Here is a 23,816-nt window from a genome sequence, read left to right on the forward strand (position 1 = left end):
TAACAGAGCCAGGTTTATCTATTCTCTAAAGCTAAAGCTTCTGGAGGCAGTGTTCCCATCAGCTGGTGATGCAGAAATAGGGAAGTGACTGAGTGGTCAGGTCCAGGATGCAACTTAGGGAAAAGAGGAAGCAGTTCTCCCAGCCATGATTTATAAATTCAGAATCAGGGCTAATAATTCTTCTATCTACTTACCTTTGTGCAAATGTGTTTGATGGAAACACTTCTTGATAACTATTGTTCTCTTTACCTTGGACCATTAAACCATACATTGATGTGAAGGCTAATAAAGTATGAAAATTTATGAGGAACTGTACTGGATAAAAACTCCCTATTATATGGTGTTGTATGAGATTCATTTTCAGTTTTCATCAGATCACAATTGACCTAGCAAACTCAACAAGCCAAGTCTCTTTCACCAGCCTATTTCTTGTAGATTAGTGTGAAAAGTGAGTTGAATGATGGCAATTTGAGAGATTTAAAAGGTTTCAAATTAAAGAAAAGTTTTTCATTTAAAAGCACATTTCTGGTAAGATTACGCGTGATGTTTTTCTCCCCCTCAGTTTTCCAAACTCTTCGAATGACTTCCTGTAATTTAAAAAATTGTATATTAGAATAAAATTGCCCTGCCATAAAAAGAATTCTCCCTGCAATAACATAAGAAAAGGATTCTGATAGTCACATTTGTTCATAGATGCCATTATGGGATTGCTCAGCATTTTTAAGGAAATCCTGTGGGAGTCAAACTCACTAGTATGATTTAAATATCTCCAAACAAATAAAATGTTAGATTGAATCACTGAAAAGTTTCTTTAAAGCTTTAATAAAAAGTAAACTGACTAGAGGTAAAATCCAAAATTAAATTACTACCTTTAAAGAAGAAAGTTAGAAAGTAAAGGTGAGTTTCCAGGAAGCTCTTTATTTACTAGCATGTTTTAAGGCTAAATCTTTTAAACTTCACTTGTAAACAATATGAAAAAAGAGTGTTTGTATAGCATAGTGATTAACAGTGTGGGTTCTGAAGTCACATTATCTGGGTTCAAACCCTAGCTTCTACCACTTATTATATCTTTGAATTCAGGCAGGTCACTTAACCTCTGTAAACTTCAGTTTCCTCACTGTAAAACATGGAAGAATAATAATTTCAGGATTTTTGTAAGGATTAAGTGAGATGATTCATAATTTTTTTTCTCATGCCATATAAATTTATCATGTAGCAAAATGCAGTGAAAACAGCTAAGAAGCATCGTGTGACCCAGTCCAGCTACACTGTAGGTGCACCATGACTCCATTATATATACAGCAGTGAAAACTGCCACCTTGGGAGTGAAAGCTATCTTTGTTCTCTAACACCATGTTATAACTTTTTAAAAAATATACTTTTAACATGTTTGTTTTTTTTTTTTGTGTGTGAGGAAATCAGCCCTGTGCTAACATCCGCCAATCCTCCTCTTTTTTTGCTGAGGAAGACGGCCCTGGGCTAACATCTGTGCCCATCTTCCTCCACTTTATATGGGACGCCGCCACAGCATGGCTTACCAAGCAGTGCGTCGGTGCACGCCCGGGATCCGAACCAGCGAACCCCGGGCCGCCGCAGCGGAGTGCACGCACTTAACCGCTTGCGCCACTGGGCCGGCCCCACTTTTAACATGTTTTTTATATAAACCAAATCAATATTTTCTACAACCTAGCCTTCATAGACAAGGCTGTTTTACTAAAGTAGACATATTAAAAACTGATCATTTGGAAGATAATTAAAATTGTATGATAATTGTGGTGATGTGAAATTGCTTTGAGAAATTCTATTTGGGAAAGAATAAATACTCCACAAAAAAATTTGCTTAACAATTATAGTGCCTATTTATAATGATGTAAATATCTATAGAATTAATTCTTTCCAGATATGGATCTCACATTCTGTGGACCTGTTAATTTGACTCAGACTCAAAATACCTACTAAAAAATTTTATTGTGACATGTGTGAGTAGATTATGACTTTTTATTTCAGATTGACAGCAGTAACTGAAACCATTCAGTCCAAAATCCTTCAAATTTGTTAACATTAGTATAAAAGTGACCTGAATAAGAACATGTAAAAACAGTTACAACTAAAATATTTACTTGAGAAAGAAATGGAAACTATTTGTTCTTTAAAATAAATTTCCAAGTAACAAAACCACCCAGTAAAGAACCAATTGTGATGGGATTTTTATATTTACATAAACTTTTAGCATTTACACTCAGTTATCCAATGACAATAGTTTTTTCTTATACTGCCTCAGTCTGAATTATTTTGCAGCACTTACTCAAAATTAAACCATGATAAACTTGGACACAAAAATGTTAGAAATGTATTTACCTATTTGTGTACTGTCACCCTGCATATTCTTAATTCTAAGGACATCTGAACATTAAACAATCATTACCTGAAAAGCATCTACATAAAGAACATTCCACATATGACAGATATTTGGTAGACTAATAATTAAGATAATTTTTCTTAGATTAGCAGCCCAGGTTAAAAATCATAGGATCCCCAAAGATAAGTTTATGTACTTTTACTTAATTCACCTGAAATTTAACTTAGATTGAAAAACAGTAATAGCACTGAATGTAAAATTTGGGGTGCATTTAATTTTCACTTGAATTTAATATTTCTTCCCATTTCTCTGTCAATATTGAGCACGAAGTAAAAGCCACTTGTTAAAAATTCAGCTACTATGCTAACATAAACAGTTTTGCAAGATCAAATTAAATTTATTTTAACACCTAGTCTTGAGGAGACAATCCTTTTTTAACCTACTTGATTTATTTATTGGACTTTCCTAGGAATCATCAGATTTAGTATTAACAGACACACAGGTAATATCATAGACAGCAACTTTCCAATTCATTAATTTCCATATACAGTCAAATCAATTCCTGTATTATAAAGAAACCAAAGTTGTACTTCTTTTTTAAAAATACGTCAGTGCTATACTAGGGGTGTAACTCCTTATAAAGCAAGCACAAATGTGGCATCAAACTTACTTTTCCAAAGAAGCCTTTGAAGAACTTCCTTTCCTGGAGGAACAGGGGGACAAGTCGAGCGCTATTATTGTATGGGCTAAATGTCCCAGGATTTCACACCAATAAGCAAATACAGAAGTCAGGTAAAGGGCAAAGTAGGAGAAGGGGAGGAGTGAGAGTTTTAAAGAGTTATCCATACCAGGAGTGACAGGGAAAAAGGAAGGGTGCGTGAAAATGCAGGGAAACATACTGTATGGTCTAAGAATCCAGGGAAAGAGTGAGAAGAAATCAGAACCTACATCCATGCAGAGCAACTAGCTAATCTAGTATTTTCTATTTACTTTTAAAACAGAAACTATCCAAATTTGGCAGCAGAGAAAAAGATTAGGACATACTGGTTTGGTGAGATTTGCATTTTAAATTTCATAATAGTGAGTAGTAAATAGAAGATTGGTTCCATATATATTTTTCAATTTAAAATCAGTGGTCAACTATCTGGAAGTCATCAATTAAAACCAGTCCACATTTGAATGACCGCATAATCACATTAAAAACATTAAACATCAACTTAAATTATGAGAGTGCAGCAAGGGTCCTTGTCAGACTTTTTCGTACTGAGTTCAAGACGTCACTTAGAGAAAAATCCTTACTTATGCATTAGGATCAATTTGTATGTATGTGTGTGCTGATCAATTCCACAAAAATCATGGGGAAATAACATATATGTTCTATTCCAAACAGAATAAATTATCTATACAGAACACAAGGCTAATGCTTTCACTGGAGCTGAGAAAACAAGCATATCTGAGAATCAAACCACATCTGTGGACCACAACTGAAATTTAAGGAATGGAATTTTGTTTTCTTTTTAAATGTTACTGTTTTAGAATAAAGAAACTTGTACTGACAGTTATAAGTATACAATTCTGAAACTATGTAGATAAGAGAGACATAGCTATCTATGGTCCCAGCACCAATTTTTAAGTATACACAAACTTTGAAAACTGGCCGCCATTTAAAATCTGAAGAACTTATGCAAAGTAGATGGGTTCTAACTCACCCAAGCTAGCTTAATTTTACATTTCCTACTTTTGGTTGAACTATACTATAAATCTTTACTTTCTACAATCAGTTTTTAATGTTGGATAAATGTCTAGAAAAAGACAACTATACTGAAATTTGACTCAGACAATTTATCAACTCATTTAATACTCTCAAACATTGAATAGTTTGTTTCTCCCTAAGAAAATCACAAACAGCATCAAATATTTCCACAGAATGTTTTGAACTTAAGCTGGAAAAATAGTAAAGTAATTGGGATAGTTATCCCAATAAGACTAAGCTTATTTCTGCTGCCAAGTTTGGTGACCCTAGTTTTGTTAGACTGTGAGTAACCATCAGCTTTTAAGGATGCAGCCCAAGTTAAAAGAGTCACCATTCTTGAGGGAGAGGGAGGTAAGGGAAGGAGATTGTTAATACTTAATTTAGCTCCCAGAAAAGCTCTTGTTAAACATAGTTTGCCTTCTTTTTATAAAAGACCTTCGATGTTAATGAAAAAAGTTGACGTGCAAAATGCATAAAAAGGCAGTTATTAGATTAGAGAATAACATTTATGTTTTTTTAAAAAACTATTAAGTTATGATTCTTTTACCTGCTAAAACAAGAACATATATTAAAACAAATATATCAAATAGTGAATAAAAAACCAACATATTAGAAACTGGTGGTATAATGAAACTAGTCTAAAACTAAGACAGAGAGGGTGAGACATTTACAGAGACAACGGGAAGAAAAGACCTTTTAAAAGGAAGGGCATCTTGGACGATGTCAAGCAAGATAACCAAAGACCCGATACACTTTTTACAAAATAGACTGATAAATGACATAACTCCTCACCTTGCAACTGATATGCCATAAAGGCACTGAAAATGGGCAAGAGTCGTTTCTGTAACTTATCTTATACAATCTAAGTTGCTAAGTGGCTAATTTGTGAATTATGTCACAAAGTAAATGAGTTGAAAATAGCTGTAACTAACTTTATGCATACAAAGTAAAAAAACTGTAAACATATTTATGCTCTGAGAGGCATATGTTTAAAACACTATAGTTACACTATCTTTTCATTTGAGAATATTAAGTACACAGATAACTTTTAACTGAAGTTCAAGTCTAAATTGTAAAGGTCTACTTTAAGGGGAAAAAAAAAAGCTATACTTGCAAATTATCCTGCTTCCTCAATTCCCCACAAATTTAGATGGTACTAGAATGTTACATTTTTAGTTCAAGGATCATTCAAGTGATAGGTTTAAGATGTTTGTTTTGCTACTTAACTGGTACATCTGAGCTATATAATTCTTTAAAATTTAAAACTCTGGCATTCAAACTAGTTCCATAAACATGCTGTTTCTTCTTTAATCTGTAGGCTTATACACTTTTACATTTGCTTCCATTTATTTGAAACTCTTAAGAGGAAGCTTTATGATCTATAAAAAACAAACAAAAAAAACCTCCAGAGGCATAGCTTTTGGCACAATATAAGCACCTGGCGCAGAAGATTTTAGATGTTTGTTAGATGAATATTTGGTAAGATGGGAGAAAAAGGCAACTATAATTTTCTGCATAGTAAAAATATGAAAAAAAGAAAAATCATGAATTTTTGTAAACTAGTATTATCTCAGAACAACAACATCCTGAAGACTTCTAACTTTCTGCAAGCTTCCCAGTATAGCATTAGAAAGGATATTTATAGAAGGGGGAAGTTTCATTGAGTATAGTAAACAGGAAATTGATCCCAGTTATCCAGGAAATTGATCCCAGTTATCCAAAAATACAATCTTTTTTTTAAACAGTACGTGTTTGCCCATGCAAAATTATATACAGCATTTGCTCCAAGTCTGAAAAATTTTGAAGAATTTCTTGAATGAAAACTTCAGAGGTGGTCAGTTTTCTCTCAAAGTTCAAAAGTTTAAGTATGTCCAGAAAAGCAATCAACATATATAAAACTTCATTTTAGACATAAAAGACCATAGGAAAATAAGGATCTTTTAGAGATACGCAAAAAGGTTTTATAAACTTTAAAACATTAAATACAAGATATGGTTATGATGATTATCATGTGTTTCCATTTGACCACATACTGAGGACTGAATTGTTTCCTATATATTCATTACAGAAACTTGTTTTTTTTGTGAGGAAGATTAGCCCTCAGCTAACATCTGTTGCCAATCCTCCTCTTTTTGCTGAGGAAGATTGGCCCTGGGCTAGCATCCGTGCCCATCTTCCTCTACTTGATATGGGATGCTGCCAAAGCATGGCTTGACAAGTGATGCATCCGTCTGCGCCTGGGATCAGAACCTGTGAACCCTGGGCCACTGAAGCAGAGCACGCAAACTTAACCACTATACCACCGGGCCAGCCCCTACAGCAATATTTTTTGAGTGGCTACTATGTGCCAGAAGACACTGTTCCAGGCATAGGTATAATTTTTTAAATGGCAATTTGGATGCCATTTCTGGTGAAAATAAAAACTCATTAAATTTTATTATCTAAACAGTCCTGTACCTCAAATAATCAGGCTTATAGTTTACAATCTTCTTGGTTAAACAAAAGGTAAAATAAAAAATAATTCACTCAACTAAAAAATTAGTTTTAAAACTCGACAGTGAATAGTGGCTATCTCTGGGATTGCAAGAGATTTTGTGTACTGTTTTTGTTCATTTGTATTTTATAAAATGAACATACACTACCTATATAATAAGGAAATGTTTCTAATTAAAAGCACGTTAAAAAACTAGACAGTTAAGAGGATTCATTGCTCTTTAAACAACTAAATACCATTTCTTAATATCTTCTGGGTAAACCTAAACCATCCCCAGTTTTTCCTTATTTAGAGAGTGAACATTAAGCCATACTCTGAATTAAAAGACTTTCTAAAGGCTCATTCCACAGTGACCTTCTAACTGTTAAGTTACGTAAGTTATAAGATTTAATAACTACAGTTTGTTTCAGGTCTAACTAGTCTGTTCATTAATTTGTCTGTTGTTTTCAGTCATTGGCATTACCACGTTTCAAATATTCTTTAACGACTAGTAGGGCAAATCACTGCATTACTTTTATGTGTTTTTTTTTTTTTTGAGGGAGATCGGCCCTGAGCTAACATCTGCCAATCCTCCTCTCTTTTTTGCTGAGGAAGACTGGCCCTGGGCTAACATCCATGCCCATCTTCCTCTACTTTATATGGGACGCTGCCACAGCATGGCTTGCCAAGCAGTGCATCGGTGCGCGCCAGGGATCCAAACCGGCGAACCCCGGGCCGCCGCATGCGTGCTTAATTGCTTGCGCCACCAGGCTGGCCCCTGCATTAGTTTTAAAAATGTTCTTAGTTAAACTTATTATTCTTGTAGTAAACTTAGAATTATTTTGTTAAAGAGATTGGACTTATATTTCTTGGAAATTTCTCGGAAATATATTATCTAAGGCTGTATGTAACTGGGGAATATATTCAGGTGGACATGGCAAGTCTATAAATTACAGTTTCATGTACCATAATACATGAATATGTCTCTTTAACATTAATGATGATTAATTGGAGGGCACAGATAGACTAGGCAAGACTCCAATCATTTAAGAATTTAAATGACCAAAATATGAGGTAAAGGGTATGTGTGTGTATATATATATGTGTACATGTGTCTATATATTAGCTTATTTATTTTAGTTCTTTGCATACTATAATCCGTTATTTTTCTTCTCCTTTCTGTTCTACACAGTTTCAGGAATTTGTTCCAAAATATAATCCACCTCTCTGAGTTGGTTGTTTCCCTAATTTTATGTCTTTTATATTAAGGAATTATAGATAAGAGGTCATATAAAATGCATCAAGAAGCAGACAAGTTTTGATTATTAAGCAAATTGAGAAAAAAAAGCACTCATTAGTAGCCAAACTTATGGCAGCCCGCCATACCAGCAAACCCAAAGCAACAAAGTATTTAATGCTGTTTGGGGCAAGGGCATGCAGAAGTAATGCTTAAAGCTTTCACAGCAAAGGGGGGGAAAGGCCACACGTTGGAGAGAAGGAAGGTTGTGAAGAGGGCTGTCAGAGTTTATGAAACATTCATCAAACCTATCCAAAATATGAAATTAACACTTTAATCTGAACCTTTATGAACTCTGAACCCATTCTCTCCTTTTATTAAATACACAGGCATAAGCCTGGGATGTGTTCTATGGCATAACAGGCAAAGTAAACATTATTTATTCTGGAAAAGGACTCTCAATTTCAAGTATACTGAAGTTTGTGCAGAAGGCAGGGGAAAAATACTGTTTATGTTAGAGGAGTAAAGAAAAGGAAATTGGGGAGTAGCAGTCAAGATAATAATAAGTCCTCCTAAAATGTAAACCTCACCAGCACCAACACAGATATCTTTATCTTCTACTTTTTCCTGGAAAGGTGTTTTCTTATAGATTTAAAATTAGTAATTTATAACCCAGTTATCACAGGTTAAGACACTAACTGTAACAGCTTTATCCTAGTTTTAGAATATTATTCATCTATAAGATTTCATATCACTGTTTAATATGGGTTCTGAATCAAAAGTACCTTTTGGATAATATTTGGCCTAACTTGAAAAAGTTGGTCCTTATAATTTACACCTTTGGATGGACAACATGAGATGCTCTTTATTAGTGAGCCCACATCTTTTGCCTTAAGAGAAACACTGTTCTTAGTGGACAGTGGGTCACTAAAATTTCCTGAGCAAAATCTTTTAAGAAAATATTTACAGTATATAGATAAACACTGGCAATCATCAAATACATACAGCTTTCAATCTCTTTACAGCATCTTCACAAATGTGCATTCCTCTTGATTCATCAACTTCTACGTGGCCAAGATACTGTAGAAAAAAGAAAAAAGTTAGCGCCATTGCTATGTTCACTGAGTAGCTACTATACGATAGGTATTAGGTAGTAGAAAATTGAATATGGAAATTCCTATACCCAAGAAACTCACAGTCATTGTAGAAGAGTTAAGATGATGTTACTTTACTTACTCTCAGTGTCCTCATATGAATGAGATTTAGAATAAATGTCTCAAAGAGTTGTTATAGAGGAGTAAGTGAAAAAGTACATGGTAGACACTAAATGTTACCTGAATCTACCAGATTTGAGGCATAATAGCCTGTGCTAGGCACAGTTACTATATTTCTAAACATAAAAATAATCCTAAAATGAAGTGTACGTGTATGCATACGTATAAATAGGTATATATACACAGGTATACCTGTATATACAAACATATTGAAAAAGGCACAAATAAAAATAACAGTTATTCAAAGGCTGAAAAGATCACATACTCCTTTTATGGGGAACACATAAGAGCAGGGTAGAAAACTAAAACAAATTTTAAGAAGGTAGTGCATCTGAGTTTTAAAAGATGTGTAGAATTTGAAGAGGTAGAAAGGTCAGGAAACTATTTTAGGCAGAGAGAATTTAACAAAAGTTACAGATGTGCAATAGGATATATCAGCAAGTATTCCTGTTTGGCTGGGATATGAGGTATATGCAGCTGGGGAATTTGAACGCTGAAATGAGTCTGTACTGAATCCTAGCCACAGCAGAGAGCTAATAAAGCTTTCTTTTGCAAGGTAGTAATACAACTCAAATTGTACCTTATTATGGGAATAGTCTTGGGTTAGAAAAGCAGAAGGTATGGTGGCGATATTACAAGTGCTCTCTTTTAAAAGGAAATTTAAGGTCTGGTTCTGGGTAAGATGGAGTAAACATACTCTACACTGTCCCACCTACTGAATGAAACCATAAAACCTGTAGGTGCATGGAGCACCTATCTGAGGTCTCTGTAAAGAGTAGAAGATGAATCAGAGAAGAATCCCAGAATTCAAGGTATCTCTGAATGGCAGGGAGTTTACCTCCCTCTCCCCTCCTCCTCTTTGGTAACTCCAGCCTGAACTTAACGCAGCCAGATATCCAAAAGTGAATGCTGTGGCACTGAGAGAACTCCGGGAAAAGTACTCCAGCTTTGGCTCAAGTACCAGGTAAGAGAACTCCTTACCCTCAGAGAGAATACAGAAATCCCTTTCCCTTTTATTTCTCTCTCTTTTCTTGGTTCTCTCCCACCCCAGCCCCCAAGAAATCCTATGGTAGTGGTGGTGGTGGCAGCAGCAGAAACCTGCAAGAGCCACACCTCTGAGGGAGGGAAACCTTCCTCTCTGTTTAGTAGAACTGTGATTCCAGGAAGATGGGGCCAACCCCTCCTATGCTTTTTTTCCCCTCTCTCTGTATCTCCCACCATTTGGTCCTAGATGGAGGTGAAATAAGTGGGAATGCATGGTGGAGGAGAATAATCAAGAGCCCCAGGAAACACAGGCATAGAGAGTTTATGTAACTTGCCCCTTGTCATTCAGCTAGTAAATGCTGAAATCCAAGCAGCCTGACCCAGAACAGTCTTAAAAAGCTCATATATCGAATTTTTCATTTTTACTCATATCTTTCCAATACTGAGAAAAGGCATAAAATCAATGTATTAAAATCAATTTAGGAAACTGCTGGACTTTAGGTAACAACGTACTTGACATCAATCATAAAGATGATAAACTAAGGCCAAAATCATTAAGTGTCTAAAGAATTGTAACAACTATAATTCTGAATAAATATTATATAAAAGAGCAAGGATGCTCACTTTTTAGTGAATCAAATAATACATCATACATAGTTCTAAGCTGAAAGAGTATAACCTCTTTAGGGCAAATATGAATAAACAAAAGCCAAGAAGATATAAATACTTACATATTCTATTGTGGATTCTCATGGATCTAATCAATTTTGGCTACAAGTTTCATTTTCGAAACCCTCACTTTCTATCTAGATCCACATTTAGTTCCATTCCCTCGTTTTACAGCCAAGGAACAGTGGTGCAGCAATGTGTCTCAAACTCAACATCACTGAATCCACTATGGATATTCAGTATACATAAAAACCTCAACTTTTAGAGGATTTTTAAATCACTACATTATATAATAACGTTTCATATCAATAAGAAAGGATACTGATAGCAATTTTTCACCAATGTATCTGTGTCTGGTTTAGTAAGGGATAGCATGAGCTTTAAGACAGATTCCACAGTTAATCATCTTTGCTTATCTCTTTTTTCTATTAAATTAGAAAAATCTGAATTCAAAATTATAGGCTGTCAGAAATGTCAAGTGTTTGGTGGCTCTGTTAAATAGTTTTGGATGTTCAGATTGAATTCATACCCAGAAATAATAGAGTATTTTATCACTGAAAACTACTTTTTATCATTCAGTCAGATGCTACAGCGATAGGCATATCACACTCAAATTCTGGAAAGCTGTATTTTTCAGCTTAGAAGATAGTGATGAGTGGACTTTTAAATAATTCTTTGGTTGAATTCAGCTCTTAGAAAGTATTTGTGGGGCTGGCCTGGTGGTGTAGGGGTTAAGTTCAGCACACTCAGCTTCGGCAGCCTGGGTTCGTGGGTTCGGATCCGAGGCGCGGACCTATACCACTCATCAGCGGCCATGCTGTGGTGGCAACCCACATACAAAATAGAGGAAGATTGGCACAGGTGTTAGCTCAGGGCCAATCTTCCTCAAGCAAAAAGAGGAAGACTGGCAACAGATGTTAGCTCAGGGCCAATCTTCCTAAAAAAAAAGAAAGTATTCCTTTATGTTCTGTTGATAGTTGGCTTTTTGCAAAGCCCAATAATATATTCTTAATTTATTGGTCCAATGAGGAGAGAAAATCAAGTACTGGGAAAGGGTAAAAGATAGCAACTGAGCTATCTGCATCACTGTTCTGACATTTTAAGAAATTCTGACATCTCATTCTTGACACCTTATCACGTATATGTCGAGTTTTTAAAATGTTACTTTGTTTTTTAATCTACTCTCTATCCTGATTACTGACTTGAAATACCAAATATATATTTTTAAAAATTACATTATCCTGGACTTTCTATTTTGTTCTATTGATATGTCTATTTTGGCACCATAACAAACTATTTTGATTATTACAGTTTAAGAATATATTTTAATATATTTTTTGGTATGATCACTTCCACTAATTTTTCTCCAACAGAACTTTCCTGGTTATTTCCCATGTTTATTCTTGGGGATCAACTCTGGAATAATTTTGCAGTTCCTGCCCAAAAAAACCTTTAGGATTTTAATTAACATTGCCTTAAATTCATTGGTTAATTTGAGAAAAACTGACATAATATTGACCCATTCCATCTAATACTAACATAATATTGACCCATTCCATCTAATACTATTTATTCAAGTCTTTTATGTCTCTGAAGTTTTATGGTAGCCTTCAAATATACTCTTGCACATTTCTTTCTAGATTAATAAGTATTTAATAACTTTTGTTGCTACTATGAACTGATTTTGCCCATTATTTATATACATATATGTGTGTATATATATTCTTTTTAATAGACTTTATTTTTTAGAGCAGCTTTAAGTTCACAGAAAAATTGAGCAGAAAGTACGAAGAGTTCCCAAACACTCTTGGTGCCTGGTCCCTCCTCCCCTCGCTCCCTCCATTATCAACATTTCACACCAGAGTGTACATTTGTTACAACTGATGAACCTACATCGACAAATCATTATCTCCCAAAGTCCATAGTTTACATTAGGGTTTACTTTTAGTGTTGTACATTCTATGGATTTTGATAAATGTATAATGACAGGTATTCACCATTGTAGTATCATACAGAATAGTTTCACTGCCCTATAAATCCTCTGTGCTCCTCCTATTCACCTCTTCCTCCCCCCTAACCTCTGGCAACCAGTGATCTTTTTACTGTCTCTATAGTTTTGCCTTTTGCAGAATGTCACAGAGTTGGAATCATACGTATGTAGCCTTTTCAGATTGGCGTCTCTCACTTAGTAATATGCACTTAAGGTTCCCCCATGTCTTTTCACAGCTTGATGGCTCATTTCTTTTTAGCGCTAAATAATAGTCTGTTGTCTGGACATACCACAGTGGACATCTTGGTTGCTTCCAAGTTTTGGCAATTATGAATAAAGTGGCTATAAATATCTGTGTGCAGATTTTTCTGCGGATATATGTTTTCAACTCATTTGGTCTGAGTATGATTGCTGGGTCATAGGGTAGGAGTATGTTCCGTTTTGTAAGAAACTGTCAAATTGTCTTCTAAAGTGGCTGTCCCATTTTGCATTCCCACTAACAATGAATAAGAGTTCCTGTTGCTCCACATTCTTACCAGCATTTGGTGTTGTCAGAGTTTTGGACTTTGGCCATTCTAATAACCCATTACATTTTTATTTGTATATAATTTGTTGTTTTCTTTCTAGTTACTTTTAAGATTTTCTTAGCCTTTGATACCTGCAGTTTCATTCACATGTCTGGGAAACAGATTAACTTTTCTTAGTAGCTTTATTGAGATATAATTCACATAGCGTACAATTCACTCACTTATAGTGTACAACTGAATAGTTTTGGGTATATTACATTATTAATTTTTAAAAATTCTGGTAAAATACATGTAACATAGAATTTGCCATTTAAACCATTTTTAAGTGTAGAATTCAGTGGTATTTATTATATTCACAATGTTGTTCAACCATCACCACTATCTATTGCTTAAACTTCTTCATCACCCCAAATACAAACTCTGTAACCATTAAACAATGACTCTCCAGTTTTCCCTTCCCTCAGCTCCTGGTAACTTCTAATCTACTTCCTGTATCTATGAAATTATCTATTCTAGATATTTCATATAAGTGGAATCATACAATATTTATCCTTTCTTGTACAGCTTATTTTACTTAGCATAAAGTTTTCAAGGTTCATCCATGTTGTAGCATGTATCAGAACTTTATTCCTTTTAATGGTGGAATAATATTCCATTGTATGTATATACCACATTCTGTTCATCCGTACATCTGCTGACAAGACACTTGGGTTGTTTCCACCTTTTGGTTATTATAAATAATGCTGCAATAAACGCTGATATATAAGTATCTGTTTGAGTCCCTGCTTTTAATTCCTTTGGGTATACGGCTAGGAGTAGAATTGCTGGGTCATATGGGGTAATTATATGTTTAGCTTTTTGAGGAACTGCCAAACTGTTTTCCATAGTGTTGCATCATTTTATATTCCCATCAAAAAGTACGAGGGTTTCATTCTCCACATGCTTGTCAGCACTTCATTTTCTGTTGTGTTTTTTTTTTTTTTTAAATTATACCATCCTACGGGGTGGCCCCAATGGCACAGCGGTTTAGTTCATGCATGCCACTTCGGTGGTCCAGAATTCGCGGGTTCGGATCCTGGGCATGGACTGATGCACTGCTTATCAAGCCATGCTGTGGCAGCGTCCCATATAAAGTAGAGAAAGAGGGGCACGGATGTTAGCCCAGGGCCAATCTTCCTCAGCAAAAAGAGGAGGATTGGCAACAGATACTAGCTCAGGGCTAATCTTCCTCACACACACACACACACACACACAAAATAAAAAATAAATTATACCATCCTAACAGGTGTGAAGTGGTATCTCATGATTTTGATTTGCATGCCCCTAATGACTAATGATGTTGAGCATCTATCTTTTCATGTGCTAAGTGGCGATTTGTATATCTTCTTTGGAGAAATATCTATTCACATCCTTTGCCCTTTTTTAAATTGGGTTGTATGTCTTTAAACTGTTGAGTTATAAGAGTTATTATATATTCTGGATATTAAACTCTTCTCAGATATATAATTTCCAAATATTCTCTGTTATTCTATAGGCTGTCTTTTCAATTTCTTGAAAATGTCCTTTGATGCACAAGTTTTTAATTCTGATGAAGTACAATTTATCTATTTTTTCTTTTATTGTTTGTGCTCTTGGTGTCATATTTAAGTCTCCACTGCCAGATCCAAAGTCATGAAGATTTACTCCTGTGTTTTCTTCTAAGAATTTTATGATTTTTACTCTTTTATTTAGGTCATTGATTCACTGAGTTAATTGTTTATATGATGTGAGGTAGGGATCCAACTCTATTCTTTTGCATGTGGAAATCCAGTTGTCCCAGTACCACTGGGTGATGAGCCAATTCTTTCCTGTTGAGTGGACTTTGCACCCTTGTCAAAAATCAATTGGACATAGGGGCCGGCCTGGTGGCGCAAGCGGTTAAGTGAGTGTGCTCCATGGCGGCGGCCCAGGGTTTGCCAGTTCAGATCCTGGGGGTGTACCAATGCACTGCTTGTTAAGCCATGCTGTGGCGGCATCCCATATAAAGTAGAGGAAGATGGGCACGGATGTTAGCCCAGGGCCAGTCTTCCTCAGCAAAAAAGAGGATTGGCATCGGATATTAGCTCAGGGCTGGTCTTCCTCACAAAAAAAAAAAAAAAAATCAATTGGACATAGATGTCTCCGACTAATTTTTATTTATCCTATTTGCTTCTTAAATCTGAGGATTCAATTACTGCTTTGAATGAATTCATCCTCTTATTTCCTCCTGGAGCTTCCATTTGGCCTGTTAGTGCTACCAAACTTTTAAATTTGTTCATCCATGTTTCTTCATCTCTTTTTCATATTTACTCTATATCACATTATGCCTCAATTCTGGGTAACTTCATAAAATCTATCTTCCAGTTTGCCAATTCCCTTTTCAGCTAGGTCTAATCCACTATTTAATCTATCCACTAAATTCAATTTCAATAACAGTATTTTTCATTTTTAGGAGGTCAGATTGGATTCTTTGTCAAATCTGCCTATTCCTTTTTTCATTGTCTTTTTTCCTTATGGTTTGAATTAATTTTTTTATGTTTCTAACGATTTTATATATACATATATTATAATCTCCTCTATAGTCTATTATTTCAAGTTCTTAGAGTGCTAATGCTCTTGCCCTTTATTGTATAATCCTTTATAGCATCTGATCATTTCCACATAGGATTTATAACTTTTTTAATATTTTAAGTTCATCTTCACTGAAGCTCAATTTTTCTGAGGGAATTTCATGCATTCTGTATTGTTGAAAGGTTTTACATTTGCTTCTAAAAGGTACCCCAGATGTACTAGTAGCCTAAGACCTACTGATTATTAATTTGAGGATTCTTAGACCATGCAGGTTATAGCATATGAAGTCCAAATCCATGGTTTCAATTTTTCCAGGGAGACTCCTTTTTTCACCCAGGGTCTGGGTAGAGGCAAGTTTCCTATTTTTGTTTTTTGCTTTTCCTTCTAGTTCTCTATTTCACTGACTATAAGGCCCATTAAAGGTTCTGGTTCTATGCTGGGTTCTCAGTTCTAATTCTCTGCTTTTTATGAGTCCAAGACCTTCACAGAATGGTTGTGAAAACCAAAGGCTATCTATATCGTTCACAAATCCTCTCCCTCTTAGGCTGCTCCATCAGCTACCATGATTCCTGTCTTGCTTTCAAATTCCCTCCTAATTTCTGGTCACTGGAGAGAGATTTCTTTTTTTTTTTGAGGAGATCAGCCCTATGCTAACATCTGCCAATCCTCCTCTTTTGTTTTTTTTGCTGAGAAAGACTGGCCGTGGGCTAACATCTGTGCCCATCTTCCTCCACTTTATATGGGACGCCACCACAGCATGGCTTGCCAAGCAGTGCTTCGGTGCGCGTCCGGGATCCGAACCGGCGAACCCCGGGCCGCCACAGCAGAGCGCATGCACTTAACCGCTTGCGCCACCGGGCCGGCCCCAAGAAATTTCTTTATTGACAGTTCAGCTATGCTTTAAGAGAAAAAGCTTGTTTGTTTGAAAATGTATTCTGAATTCTAGAATTCAGAAATTCTAGAAAATTTCTAGATATTTGTATTGGGAGTATGCCTATGTTAGCTTAATCCACATTCTGCCAGAATCAGAAGACTCAGTATTTTCCAACTAAACTAACTGGTTTTTCTATCTCTTGAATTCAGTATATCTTATAAGTAGCCAAAATACCGAAATTTCCTATCATTGTAAACAATTTTTTTGATTAATTCCCTTGGGTTTTTCAGATAGACATCATCTACAGAAACAGACAAACAAATAAGACAAAAAATGTTGTCCTGATTTCCCACATTTACAGTTTTTATTTATTTTCTTATCCAAAGGTACTGATCACCATTTCTAAATCAGTGTTGAATGATAGTGGTGCTCAAGAGCTATCTCATCTTCCTCCCAAATCCAATGTAAATGTTTCACCATTATGCATGACTCTGGGATAGTTTTTCAATCATTTAAAGAATGTATTATGCTATTCCTATTTTGCTAAGAAGATTTATTGGGATTGAATAATAAATATTTTTAACACTTTATCGAGATGTAATTCACATCACATAAAATTAACCATTTTAAAGTGAATAATTCAGTGGCATTTTGGTACATTCACAATGTAGTGCAAGCACATCTTTATCTAGTTTGAACACATTTTCTTCAAACCAAACGGAAAACCTGTACCCATTAAGTATTTACTTCCCATTGCCCCTCTCTACAGCTCCTAGCAACTAATAACCTGCATTCTGTCTTTACGGATTTCCCTACTTTGGATATTTCATATAAATGGAACCATACAATATGTAACTTTTTGTGTCTGGGATATTCCACTTAGCACACTGTTTTCAAGATTCACCACATTGTAGTATGTATGAGCACTTCGATTTTTATAGCCTAGTAATATTTCATCGTTATGTATGTACCACAGTTTGTTTATCCATTCTTCCACTGAGGGACATCTGGGCTGTTTCCACCTTTTGGCTATCATGAATAGTTGTGCTATAAACATGAGTGTACATGTATTTATCTGAGTACCTATTTTAGATTATTCTGGGTATATACCTAGTGGAACTGCTGAGTCATATGGTAATTCTATGTTTAGCTTTTTGAGGAATCACCAATCTGCTTTCCACAGAAACTGAACCATTTCACATTCCCATCAGCAATGTATGAGAGTTCTAGTTTCTCCATATCCTTATCAACACTTATTTTCTGTTTTTTTTTTTTTTAGGTATAGCCATCCAAATGGGTGTGATGCGGTACTTCATTGTGGTTTTGATATGCATTTCTCTAATTACTAATGATGTTGAGTATCTTTTCATGTGCTTTTGCCCACTTGTATAACTTCTTTGGAGAAATTTCTATTCAAGCCCTTTGCCCATTTAAAGTCAGGTTCTTTTATATATTCTGGATACTAGACTCTTATCAGACATATGATTTCCAAATATTTTCTCCCATTCTGTAGTTGTCTTGTCACTTCCTTGATAACGTCTTTTGATGCATAGAAGTTTTTAGTTCTAATGAAGTCTACTTTATCTATTTTTTCTTTTGTTGCTCATGCTTTTGCTATCATATTTAAGAATCCATTGCCAGATCCAAGGTCATGAAGATTTATTCCTATATTTTCTTCTAAGAGTTTTACGGGTTTTACTCTTATCTTTAGGTTGTTGATCCATTTTGAGTTAATTTTTGTATATGGTGTGAGGTAGAAGTCCAGCTTCATTTTTTTCCATGTGGAAATCCAGTTGCTCCATCACCATTTGGTGAAGAGACTACTCTTTCCCTATTGAATGGTCTTGGTACTCTTGTCAAAAATCAATTTGCTATAGATGTATAGGTTTATTTCTGTACTCTCAATTCTATTCCATTGTTCTATGCATCTATCCTTATGCCAGCACTACAATGTTTTGATTATTACAGCCTTGTACTAAGTTTTGAAATTGAGAAGTGTGAGTCCTTCAACTCCGCTTCCATTGCAATGATAAAGTCCTTTTCTTTTTTTCTTAAGCCCACCAATGTGACAAACTATATCAAATTTCTAATACTGAATCATTTGTGGATTCTTGAGTTAAATCCTACTTTGGTCATTAGTATACTTTTAGATCCCCTTTGTTCTATTTTTCTGCCTACTTTTTCATCTATATTGACACATGGAGTCGGTATATGGTTTTCTTTTTGTTTCTGTGTTAGCCTTGTTAGGTGGTTGCATCAGGATTTTGTTAATGCCATAAGAAAATCTGGAAACCGTTCTCTTTTATTCTTTTTTTTCTACATGCTCTGGTATAGTTAAATAGCATAAGAGTTATTCTTTGAGGTTTTGAAAGAACTGACCTGTGAAACTATCTATATGCAGTTTTTAGGGAGAGAGAGTTTCACAGTTTCAATAACTTTCTCTATTTCCTTCATGGTTATTGAGCTATTCAATTTTTCTTTTTCTACTTTAGCTAATTTTAGTACTGTATATTTTCCTAGAACGTTCTCAATCTAAATTTTCAAATTTATCAGCATAAACTATACAGTATTCACATAACTTGAGTCTGTGACTGAGTCTCCCCACTTTCTTATCTCTAGCATTATATATCTGTGTTTTCTTCTTTTTCTTTATTAAGGTTCATTTCTAACACTACCTCCAAGTAATTTAATCTCTGTTTCCATTTTATATTAATAATAAAATGAGAAAGTAGGGTTTTATGATCGCTTTTAGTTTTTTTTTTTTTTAATTAATTAATTAATTAATTATTTTTGGTGAGGAAGATCAGCCCTGAGCTAACATCCATGCTAATCCTCCTCTTTTTGCTGAGGATGACCGGCTCTGAGCTAACATCTATTGCTAACCCTCCTCCTTTTTTTTCTCCCCAACGCCCCAGTAGATAGTTATATGTCATAGTTGCACATCCTTCTAGTTGCTGTATGTGGGACGCGGCCTCAGCATGGCCAGAGAAGCGGTGTGTCGGTGCGCACCCGGGATCCGAACCCAGGCCGCTAGTAGCAGAGCGCACGCACTTAACTGCTAAGCCACGGGGCCGGCCCAGGTTTTATGATCTCTAAGTTACCATTAGGTGCTGAGAAATGAATAAGGGCTTCAAATTGTTTCCATGGGATTTTATTCTAACATCTTGATCAGTTCAACTGGTCACATATGAGTATTTGTGCCAGCAAAAAAAAAAAAAAAAAGGGTAGGGGGAGACTTGGTGGAAAGAAGCGAACAAAAATGTCTCATATATGGACTGACTCTTAGCTGCTTAATCTATTTTAGAAATGAGGAGATGGGAATCAGCCTTGTGTCTAATACGACTGAGAAAAACATGCCCATTGAAATAAACATTATTAAAGAGGTCTGTTTTCTTCTCTGAGACACTATCTCACTGAAGAATTGCAGCTGATTTATGCTTTAATGGCTAAAATATTTGACACTGGGACTTCTTTTGTCTGTATGCCTTTTCTAAATTCCCTCTGAGTAAGGGACTTTTATTCACAAAAATGTACTTTAGAAAAACTAGTATGTGGAATTTCATTCTTAGATGAATTAAGTCATTTTTCTTTTCTTGAAAAAATTATTTAAAAAGTACATTTTTTCCTCCTGCCTTGGTAATGTTATCCATGAGAAGAAATGCAAAGCTCTGATGTGAGAGACTATACAGTCAGCAGTTCCCAACATTAACAAAAAGTGACATAATAATCATTAATTTATAAGAAGCTATAAGGCATATTACCATATGTACACAGCCTATGTTATATATCACATATAGCAAATATAGGATGCAGATGTGCAGAACATGACATCAAAACTTCTTTGGGGTCTTTAATCAAAGAAAGTGGTTAAATCAAATTAAAATAGGCTATTCTTTAAGCATAAATTTGGAGTACAATTACATTTGAACAAGTCATCTGAACTAAGCATATATATTAAATCTAATCACATAAGTTTAACACTGAAAAGAACTTAGATAAAAAAACCTTCACGTTTCGAATGTGACACTAGATGTCAAAAAAATTAAGTGATTTACACAAGGTCATATAACTAGTAGATTAAAAGAGCCAGGAATAGAACTCTGATCTTTTAACTTGTAGATCTATCTTCTTTCAACTCTCTCACTATCTTCTCTCAACTATCTCACATTACCTCTGCAATTCTCCTATTTAAGCAAGAGTTTATAGTTTACTGCTCTTACACACATTAACTTAATGTTATCCTTCTTTAAAAAAAATGTTCAATCAAATAGGGAGAGTCATCCATTTGGGTAATGTTGCTTACGGCAGAAGTGAGGCCTGATCTTCCTAACAGCTCATTATTTCTTTCATAAATAAAATTACCCTGCCTATCCTAATTAAACTATATCACTGTTAACCAAACAGTAGATATGGGGAATTTTGCTTCATAGAAATATTACAGCTGATGAGCCGGCCCCGTGGCTTAGCGGTTAAGTGCGCGAGCTCCACTGCTGGCGGCCCGGGTTCAGATCCCGGGTGGGCACTGACGCACCGCGTCTCCGGCCACGATGAGGCCGCGTCCCACATACAGCAACTAGAATTCTGGCTGTGCAACTATGACATACAACTATCTACTTGGGCTTTTGGGGGAAAAAAAATAAAATAAATAAAAAAAATTAAAAAAAAAAAGAAATATTACAGCTGATAAATGAAGAAGGGATGACAGAATTGGAGTATTATCACTTTGCAACCCTTAATGAATTAATGAGGCAGTGATCATCATTGGCTACTGTGTCCACAAAAAGATCAGGTATTGTGTGCCTTCTGATAATAGCTCACACCACCAATGAAGTATTCCTGGAAAAAAAAAAAATCAAAACTAAATCTGATCAAGCCTCTGAAACCACCAATTCACAAGAAGTACAGGAAACTTGGGGCTGGCCCAGTGGCGCAAGCAGTTGGGTGCGTGCGCTCCGCTGCAGCGGCCCGGGGTTCACTGGTTTGGATCCCGGGCATGCACCGACGCACTGCTTGGCAGGCCATGCTGTGGCGGCGTCCCATATAAAGTGGAGGAAGATGGGCACGGATGTTAGCCCAGGGCCCGTCTTCCTTAGCAAAAAAAAAAAAAGAAAAAAGAGGAGGATTGGCAGATGTTAGCACAGGGCTGATCTCCTCACAAAAAAAAAAGAAGAAGTACAGGAAACAGAAGAACATATTAAACAGAATGAGTTTTTGGCATTTTCAATTTGCTGAGGAGTGAAGAATTAGAGTTCACGACCCACCAGAGGAATGGGTTCCAGTGAACACCAAAGTCTCTCAGCCAGAACACATGGAAAAGTATGCCTTATGAGTGGAAATAAACCAGAAGTAGCCAGAGCCTTGCCAAAACTGTAATCCAGCCTCAATTCTGTTAATACAAAACCTGACAAGGACATTATAAGAAAAAAAAACTTACGGGCCAATCTGTCTCAAAAACATAGCTGTGAAATATCTGAACAAAATATTAGCAAACAGAATCTAGCAATATACTCAATAAACTCAACTTGATCATGATGGATATTGATCAAGTTGAGTTTATCAAGGAATGTAAGCTTGGTTGACTATTCAAAAAATCCAATAAGTGTAATTTACCTAACAGAATTAAAGATAAAAATTATAATCATCTCAATAGGTGCAGAAAAAGGTTTCGATAAAATTTAGTTTCCATTCATAATTTTATTTATTTATTTTTTTTGTGAGGAAGATCAGCCCTGAGCTAACATCCATGCTAATCCTCCTCGTTTTGCTGAGGAAGACCAGCTCTGAGCTAACATCTATTGCCAATCCTCCTCCTTTTTTTTTCCTCCAAAGCCCCAGTAGATAGTTGTATGTTATAGTTGTACATCCTTCTAGTTGCTGTATGTGGGACGCGGCCTCAGCATGGCCAGAGAAGCGGTGGGTCGGTGCGCGCCCAGGGTCCAAACCTGGGCCGCCAGTAGCGGAACGCGAGCACTTAACCGCTAAGCCATGGGGCCTGCCCTCCATTCATAATTTTAAAATTATTTCTTAACCAAGAATAGAAGGGAACTTGTTTAATCCGATAAAACTGTGATAAGATCAGGAATGAGGAAAGGATTCTTGGTATCACCAATTCTACCCAGTTTTGTACACCAGGCTCTGACCAATGCAATAAGGGAACAAAAAGAAATTTAAAAAGCTTGGAATGTAAGAAATAAACCTATAATTATTCATAGATTATATAATTGTATTAGTAGAAAGTCCAAAAGAATATACAAATAAATTACTAGAATTAATAAGTGAGTTTAGTAAGGTTGCTAGATATAATTTCAAGACACAAAAGACGATTGTATCATTTTGCAATATATACAAATATTGAATTATTATGTTGTACGCCTGAAACTAATATGACAATTTTAAAAAGTCAATTGTATTTCTATAACAGCAATAAGCAGAAAATGAAAATTTTGGGGCTGGCCTGGTGGCGTAGTGGTTAAGTTCATGCGTTCTGCTTTGGCGGCTCAGGGTTCTCGAGTTTGGATCCTGGGTGTGGACCTACACACCGCTCATCAAGTCATGCTGTGGTGGCATCCCATATACAAAAAGCAGAGGCACAGATGTTAGCTCAGGGCCAGGCTTCCTCAAGAAAAAGAGGAAGACTGGCAACAGACGTTAGCTTAGAGCCAATCTTCCTCTCACACATACACAAATAAACAAACAAATAGACAATGAAAATTTTAAAAAGATACCATTTATAACAGAATCAAAACTGAATGCTTGACATTATCCTTCATTCACAAATCTACTCTTCTATCAACAGTCTTCCCCAAAATAACATATGGCAACTCTACTCTTCCCATTGCTCATATCAAAAACCTTGGCACCATCCTTGACTTCTCTTTTTCTTTGTGACACTTCACAAATCTAATCCATCAATAAATGCTATCAGCTCCATCTACAAAATACGTACAGAATTTTACCCCTCTCAGCACTTCCACTACTATCACCCCGAAGTAACCCACCATCATCTTTCGTCTGGATTTTGCAATCTCTCTCCTTTCATCCTTGCTCTTCTACAGCTGATTCTCAGCACAGGAGTCAGAGTGATCCT

The 23,816-nt window shown here is 35.7% G+C and overlaps 1 protein-coding gene across 10 annotated transcripts in view; it reads right to left on the minus strand.

Moving 5' to 3' along the window:
- The window catches only part of NUMB (NUMB endocytic adaptor protein), a 155,528-nt gene that overhangs the window by 27,686 nt on the left and 104,026 nt on the right, over window positions 1-23,816 (minus strand). For 7 of the 10 annotated variants that reach the window (XM_058567283.1, XM_058567285.1, XM_058567288.1 and 4 more), the window contains 2 exons: window positions 8,828-8,902; window positions 3,030-3,062 (listed from right to left, as the gene is read on the minus strand). In XM_058567283.1, the coding sequence (XP_058423266.1) occupies window positions 3,030-3,062; window positions 8,828-8,902 (108 nt within the window). The remainder of the gene's footprint in view (window positions 1-3,029; window positions 3,063-8,827; window positions 8,903-23,816) is intronic. The other 3 variants (XM_058567287.1, XM_058567289.1, XM_058567286.1) reach the window with 1 other exon arrangement.

Source organism: Diceros bicornis, chromosome 24 (assembly GCF_020826845.1).
Source record: "Diceros bicornis minor isolate mBicDic1 chromosome 24, mDicBic1.mat.cur, whole genome shotgun sequence".
Taxonomy (NCBI): Eukaryota; Metazoa; Chordata; class Mammalia; order Perissodactyla; family Rhinocerotidae; genus Diceros; species Diceros bicornis.